Here is an 8,320-nt window from a genome sequence, read left to right as displayed (position 1 = left end):
AAGAAAGAAAGAAAGAAAGAAAGAAAGAAAGAAAGAAAGAAAGAAAGAAAGAAAGAAAGAAAGAAAGAAAGAAAGAAAAAGACAAGCCACAGAATGGGAGAAAGTATTTGGAAAGAAGACATATGTGACCAATAAACACAGGAAAAGACAATCAACATAATTAGTTATTAGGGAAATGCAAATCAAAACGACCATGAGATACCACTTTACATTCATTAGGATGGCTGTAATCAAAAAGACAGATTATAGGGTGCCTGGGTGGCTCAGATGGTTAAGCGTCTGCCTTCGGCTCAGGTCGTGATCCCAGGGTCCTGGGATCGAGAACCGCATCGGGCTCTCTGCTCCTTGGGAGCCTGCTTCTCCCTCTGCCTCTCTCTCTCTCTGTCTCTCATGAATAAATAAATAAAATCTTAAAAAAAAAAAGACAGATTATAACAAGTGGGGGAGAGGATGTGGAGAAATTAGAACCTTTATACATTGCTGTGGAGAATGTAAAATTGTGCCATCACTTTGGAAAATAGTCTGGTAGCTCCTCAAAATGTTAAACAGAGTTAGCATATGACCCAGAAGTTTTATTCCTCTGGGGAAATGCAAACATATTGTCCACACAAAATAATGTTTGTAGTAGCATTTTTCATTATAGCCAAAAAGTGGGAAAAACCTAAATGTTCATCACACTTACTGACAATAAAAAAAATGAAATACTGATCCATGCTATAACATGGATGAACCTTGAAAACATGATGCTCAGTGAAAGAAGCAGACAGAAAAGGCCACATATTGTATGATTTCATTTATGTGAAATGTCCAGAATAGGCAAATTTATAGAGACAGAAAGGTGGTTAGTAGTTGTCTAGGGCTGATAGATAACCTCATCTTGGAAGAAACATACTTCCACTTCTGCCATATTCTCTAGGTCACATAGACCAACCCTGGGACAACACACAAGGGCATGAACACCAAGAGACGGGGATTGCTGGGGGCCATCTTGAACCATGATCTCATATACACGTCATACTACAGAAACAAAAACCAAACAGATAGTGGCAGAGACTGCTTAGTGTCCCCCATTATCCTCCCCCTTTTCTATAGTAATAAACCCCTCCTCCCCAATTTTAAGCTGGGCTCATGGATGCCTCCATTGAAAAAAGACTTCAATTTCTAGCCCACTTTTACAACTAGGTATTGCTGTTTGATTAAGGTCTGGCCAAAGGGAAATAAGAGGAAGTGATGTGTGTATCATTCCGAAGTGTGTTTATTAAAGAGTGGGCTATGACCCACTACCTCCTTTTATCCTGCTGCTTGCAGTATGAATGTATTGCCTGAAGCTCCATCTTGAACCATGAGAGCCAGGGTTGCATTCTAGGGCTGGTAGAGCAGAAGGCTAGAAGCAGCCTGGGTTCCAGAAAAGTGCAGAATTGCCATATGAGCCTTATGATCCTTAATTCTGGATTATGATATATTCTATTTTGTTTAAGCACCTGAATAATACAATATGTAGGGGATAGAATAAATATATGGTGAAAATTATAATACTCTATTGAAGGACATAAAGGAAGACCCAAGTAAATAGACAACTGTATTATACCCACGTTTGGGAAGATAGAATATTCTAAGAAAAATCAGCTGTCTCCAGATTAATCTATAAAGACAATGTATTTTCAATAAAAATCCTGTACTGTCTCTTGTAGAATTTACTAAGTTGACTCTAAAATTCAATTGTAAGACAATAGGTCCAAGAATAGTCAAAACTATTTTTAAGGATAATAAGGGAGGGCTTTAAAGCATAGACTTAGTATCTAAAAATTAAAACAGGGGAGTGCAAAGGGGACTTCAACTGTACTTGTAACATTTAATTAAACTAAAAAATATGGATAGCAAGTTTGGCTATGTTAACATTTATTATGTTTGTGTAGTGGGTACATGGGTGTTGTTTTCTCTGGCTTTTCTTCAGTTTTGAAATATTTCATAATATCAAATAATTAAAAATGAAATACCTTGTAGGAGAAGGTGAAAGAAATGCTATGTGCCTCACTCTGAGGATTAATTCTTAGCTTATTTCCTCAGTCTTATGCTCTGTCTTGCATCTCTTAAAAACGGGCAAAGGAATATGGTGGAAGAACATGGGCTTTGGAGACATAAAACAAGAAATCTGGATTTATATGCTACTTACCCCACTCAGTGCATGACTTAGGCAAGTCACACGCCTCTTAGTCCCGTTTTCCTTAGCTGGATAACAGGAAAATATTCACTGTTACGACTGTCCTGCAAGCTTCTCTTTACCTGTGATGACTACTATTGATAACATGGACAAAGCTTCTCTCTACAGAATTGCAAGATTATAAAATAACTCAAAAGCCATGTAGCCATGTAGCAGAAACCAGATCGTTTCTGCTTAGTTCTATGATACAAAGTTTCAAATACTGCATGGTGATGTTTTCTTTGCTCTTTGATCAATAATGCTTTGCTTACATTTATGGAATCTTGCAAAATTTCCTTCAAGTTATTCTGAAAAAATTTTGAGGTACTGTTAAAGTTCTGATTTGTTAAGTGTGTGATCAGGTAATGTTCTGCTTTGTCTTACAGTGGATGAAGAAGTAAGACACCTTGAGTTTATTTTATTTTAGAGAGAGAACATGTGCGTGAGCTGGGGGAGGGGCAGAGGGAGAGGAAGAGAATCTCAAGCAGGCTCCCCACTGAGCTTGGAGCCCGATGTGGGGCTCAATCTCATGACCCTGAGATCATGACCTGAGACTGAAATCATGAATCGGAGGCTTAACCGACTGAGCCACCCAGGTGCCCCAGGACACCTTGAGTTTTAGTTCTGTTTTGCCATGGACCTCACCTCCAAAGTCATGCACTTAAGAAACATTAGAGAAAGGCCTGTATTGTTATATACTTCCCTCTTAGGACCGCCTTTGCTGCATCCCAAAGGTTCTGAGCTGTGGTATTTTCATTTTCATTTGTTTCCATGAATTTTTAAAAATTCTTCTTTAATTTCCTGGTTGACCCATTCATTCTTTAGTAGTTTGCTATTTAACCTCCATATATTTGTGTTCCTCTCTTCATCCTCACCAACATCTGTCATTTCCTGACTTGTTATTATAGTCATTCTGACTGGTGTGAGGTGGTATCTCATTGCTGTTTTGATTTGTATTTCCCTGATGACAAGTGATGTTGAGCATTTTTTCATTTATCTGTTGGCCATTTGTACGTCTGCTTTGGAGAAATGTCTGTTCATGTCTTCTGCCCATTTCTTGACTGGATTATTTGTTCTTTGGGTGTTGAGTTTGATAAGTTCTTTATAGATTTTGGATACTAGCCCTTTATCTGATAAGACATTTGCAAATATCTTCTCCCATTCTGTCGGTTGTCTTTTACTTTTATCGACTGTTGCCTTTGCGGTGTAAAAGCTTTTTATCTTGATGAAGTCCCAATAGTTCATATTTGCTTTTGTTTTGCTTGCCTTTGAAGACATGTCTAGCGTGAAGTTGCTGCGGCTGAGGTCACAGAAGTTGCTGCCTGTGTTCTCCTCTAGGATTTTGATGGATTCCTGTCTCACATTTAGGCCTTTCATCCATTTTGAGTTTATTTTTATATGGTATAAGAAAATGGTCCAGTTTCATTCTTCTACATGTGGCTGTCCAATTTTCCCAACACCATTTGTTGAAAGACTGTCTTTTTACTATTGGATAGTCTTTCCTGCTTTGTCAAGGATTAGTTGACCATAGAGTTGAGGATCCATTTCTGGGTTCTCTATTCTGTTCCATTGATCTATGTGTCTGTTTTTGTGCCAGTACCATATTGTCTTGATGATTACAGCTTTGTAATAGAGCTTGAAGTCCAGGATTGTAAAATTGTAAATATTTATGCCCCTAACTTGGGAGCAGCCAATTGTATAAACCAATTAATAACAAAATTAAAGGAACACATTGATAATAATACAATAATAGTAGGGGACTTTAACACCCCACTCAAGCAATGGACAGATCATCTAAGCAGAAGATCAACAGGAAACAAGGACTTTGAATGACACACTGGACCAGATGGACTTCACGGATATATTCAGAGCATTCTATCCTAAAGCAACAGAACATACATTCTTCTTGAGTGTACATGGAACATTCTCCAGAATAGATCACATACTGGGTCACAAATCAGGTCTCAACTGGTACCAAAAGATTGGGATTATTCCCTGCATATTTTAGATCACAATGCTTTAAAACTTGAACTCTATCACACTCGACTCCCACTGTCGGTGGGAATGCAAACTGGTGCAGCCACTCTGGAAAACATGAAAGTTCCTCAAAAAGTTAAAAATAGAGCTATGCTATGAACCAGCAATTGCAGTACTAGGTATTTATCCAAAGGATACAAACATAGTGATTCAAAGGGGCACATGTACCCCAATGTTTATAGCAGCAATGTCCACAATAGCTAAACTATGGAAAGACCCCAGATGTCCATCAACAGATGAATAGATAAAGAAGTTGTGGTATTATATATACACAACGGAATATTACTCCACCATCAAAAAATTGAAATCTTACCATTTGCAATGAAGTGAACGGAACTGGAGGGTATTATGCTTAGTAAAATAAGTCAGTCAGAGAAAGACAAATACCATATGATCTCACTCATATGTGGAATTTAAGAAACAAAACAGATGATCATAGGGAAAGGGAGGGGAAAATCAAACAAGACGAAATAAGAGAGGAAGACAAACCATAAGAGACTCTTAACTACAGGAAACAAACTGAGGTTGTTGGAGGTGGAGGGTAACAGGGGTGATGGGCATTAAGGAGGGCACGTGATGTACTGAGCACTGAGTGTTATAGGCAACTGATGAATCACTGAACTCTACCTCTGAGACTAATAATACACTGTATGTTAATTAATTGATTTTAAATAAAAGAAAAGAATAAAAAATAAAAATTAGAAAAGAAAAAAATAAAAACAAAACAAAACATTAGAATCGTTAGTAAATGAATGCTCATAAAATTCTTTGAGATTAGGAGAAAAATGCCAAACTAGTCTGAAGATTGTTACCCTTTTATGACGTTATCATCATCATCACCATCAATTACCACCTAATTGGGATGTGAATGATGACTTTTAAAGGAAAAAGTGAATATGCTTTTAGATAATTTTTATTTGATGCATGTTCCCAAATGCTTAATTTCTAAATATTTCTTTCTGCTTCTTTCCTCTCTTTCTCCTGCTAGGAAAGGCACCCATGCCCAGACCTGGCTACAAGCCTCAGGAGCCCAACGGCTGCAGCTCCTATTTCCTGGGTCTTAAGGTACCAGAAAGTGTATGTACCACCATCATTATTTTCTTAGTTGATTGGTTTTAACTAAGGCAAGTCCAAGAGTTATCCCTGATGGGAGTGATCATTTATGGAATATGGCTGAGCAGTAAAATTGCTTTAAATTGGAGGGATGCCTGGGCGGCTCGGTCGGTTAGGCATCTGCCTTTGGCTCAGGTCGTGATCCGAAGGTCCTGGGATCAAGTCCCGCTCAGCAGAGAGCCTGCTTCTCCCTCTCCCTCTGCCTGCTGCTCCCCCTGCTTGTGCTCTCTCTCTCTCTCTCTGACAAATAAATAAATGAGATCTTAAAAAAAATTGGATACAGAGTAAGGGAGATAATTTTCAAAGAAAGTATCTGATTTCCTTTTATCAGAGGCAGCGCTCCCTCAGATAAGACCTTATGTGGTGAACTTTAAAATCACCACTGCAAGTATCAGCCAAATCGTAGGGGATCAAACATCACTTCATATGAAATCTGACAAGTTTGACTTATTTAAATTTAGTGAGACTTTTCCCATGATGTGCTGGAGCCTTTGGCACTGACCAGCGAAGACTTTGGCAAGTGGTTGAGATCAAGCTGGTAGCATCAAACCAACTATGCTTAGAGTACTAAGACCATAGTATTCTACACATACCCACCCACATACAAGCATCCAGCCCCCCCCACACCCCCCAATCTAACCGCTGGCTCAACATTTCTCTTCCTACTGCTGGCCGTTTCTCAAACCACTGGCCTCCCCTGAAAACAAGTAATAAACTGATTGATTTTAAGACCTCTTGGAGGCCCTTTTATCTTTTTTACTTCAGAAAAGAGGTGTTATGTAAAAGGTAGGTAGAGGGATTTCACACCTAAGCTATGATTTTGAATTCTGCCTTAGTCAGGCTCAACTTCACTTTTCCGCTGATTCAAAAGATTTTACTTTGTAATAGTCTTCTAAGCAGCAAAATGTTTTTTCTTCTATCAAAAATGCTGCCCACTGGGGTGCGCGGGTGGCTCAGTCGGTTAAGCGTCTGCCTTCGGCTCAGGTCATGATCCCAGGGTCCTGGGATTGTGCCCTACATCGGGCTCCCGGCTCAGCGGGGAGTCTGCTTCTCCCTCTCCCTCTGCTGCTCCTCCTGCTTATGCTCTCTCTCTCTCAAATAAATAAATAAAATCTTTAAAAACAAAATGCTGCCCACCAATGTGGCATTTTTGTGCAAATTGGGAAAATGTCCCCTTGCCTCTTCCATTTGTCAGAAATTTATCCTAATGTACTGATTGTTAGGAGAGGAAATTTGCCATTTGCTAGACATTTTTCTTTTTTCTTTTTTTTTTAACAGATTTATTTATCTGTTTGCGAGAGAGAGAGAGCAAGAGAGCGAGAGGAGGAGCATTAGGGAGAGGGAGAGAGAATCTAAAGCAGACTCGTGCTAAATGCAGAGCCCAACAAGGGGCTGGATCCCACGACCCTGGGATCATAACCTGCGCCAAAACCAAGAGTCAGACTCTTAACCAACTACACCACCCAGGCGCCCTGGCTAGACATTTTTCTTAATAAATATACAAATTTGTGATGTCTTGTGGGGAGGTACCCCCTTTGATAAGATGCTTTTGCGCACTGCACAACCTGCACAACCGTGGGCCCAGCCTTGTCCACAGTCATCAGTATGTGCATGGACACAGAGGAAAGGCAATCTTTTCAAATATATATTTATATTAGAGAAATCCCCCTTTTTGGCAAATATACTCGATACCAATTTAGTAACTATGGAAGTGGTATTGAAACCTCTATGGAAATGTACAAATGGTTGGAAATGAAGATGGACACATTAATGCTTCAGCAAGGCTTGACTTGTGAACAATTTTTTCTCTTCCTCGTTCTTGAAACCTCCCCCTCCCCATCACTGTTTTTCTGTTTCTTTTTTTTTTTTCATCACTGTTTTTCTGTAGAGCCCTTTGTTCTAGGAACTCAGTATGAATGTCGATGCTTAGTACCAAGACGGGCATGGCCGGCGCCAGCGCTTGAAGACATACGGGACACAGCTGGTAGCACGAACCAGATTCCTCTTGAAACTGCCCCGATCCTGTATTTTCCTATAAAACCTTTCAGCCTCTTACCCCAGGACAGGCGTGTGATCTCGGAGGCGTTAGCCGGCTGCAGCCCCCTTTGCCTGGCAAAGGAATAAACCATGGCCCTTCGTTATCCCCAAACTCTGTCTTCACATTACATATTTTGGGAGGGGTCAGTTTTCAACAACAGTAGGCACTCTATTTCGGGAATGATGTCATTTTGTTTGTTGGTACAAGTATTGTTTCGAACTGGTTCAAGAATTTCCAATTTAGTTGACTTGAACAATAGCAACTATACTCATCGAATTTTCAGTTACCTCTGCTGTGATGTGTGTTTAGTTGTAGGGATGAGGTACAAGTAAATGGAAGGAATCAGATGATAGGAACCTGCCTAGAAATGCAGGGCCCAGGCTGAAACCTTGTCTGATGAGTTACATTACCTCTTAATGTAACAATGTGTTTTCTTTTCTTTCTCTCAGAAGGGCATTTTAAACTATCAATGTCCATATTCTGCTTTAGGTGTCCTTGGAGTAAAAGTTCAAAGAAGGGACCACTTAAGGAGACCCAAGTGAAAAGGATCTATAATAGCTGATTAAACAATCAATCCCCACTTATACTGTGAAACCAGATTTCCAGTCTCCCCTTGGGTCCAAGTCTATGAACAGAAGAACCGCAAAAGATTCTAAGATGCTCTACCTATGTCTCGACGCCCCTGTTCCATACTATTGCACAGACCACAGAACGATCGCTCTCGGTAGTCATTCATTCCATCATGTCCCTGCCTCGCAAAAGATTCTAAGATGCTCTACCTATGTCAGATTCTGAGATGCTCTACCTATGTCTTGACGCCCCTGTTCCATACTATTGCACAGACCACAGAACGATCACTCTCGGTAGTCATTCATTCCATCATGTCCCTGCCTCGCAAAAGATTCTAAGATGCTCTACCTATGTCAGATTCT

The 8,320-nt window shown here is 39.9% G+C and overlaps 1 protein-coding gene across 2 annotated transcripts in view; it reads left to right on the top strand.

Annotated features, from left to right (window-relative positions):
• PLA2G12B (phospholipase A2 group XIIB) overlaps positions 1 to 8,320 on the top strand; it is a 25,886-nt gene that overhangs the window by 9,008 nt on the left and 8,558 nt on the right. For both annotated transcript variants that reach the window (XM_021699902.1, XM_021699903.1), the window contains exon 2: positions 5,226 to 5,314. In XM_021699902.1, coding sequence (XP_021555577.1) covers positions 5,226 to 5,314 — 89 coding nt within the window. The remainder of the gene's footprint in view (positions 1 to 5,225; positions 5,315 to 8,320) is intronic.

This window comes from Neomonachus schauinslandi, chromosome 6 (genome assembly GCF_002201575.2).
Source record: "Neomonachus schauinslandi chromosome 6, ASM220157v2, whole genome shotgun sequence".
Taxonomy (NCBI): domain Eukaryota; kingdom Metazoa; phylum Chordata; class Mammalia; order Carnivora; family Phocidae; genus Neomonachus; species Neomonachus schauinslandi.
The sequence above is the reverse complement of the archived record's forward strand: the minus strand, read 5'-3'. Positions and strand labels throughout refer to the sequence as shown.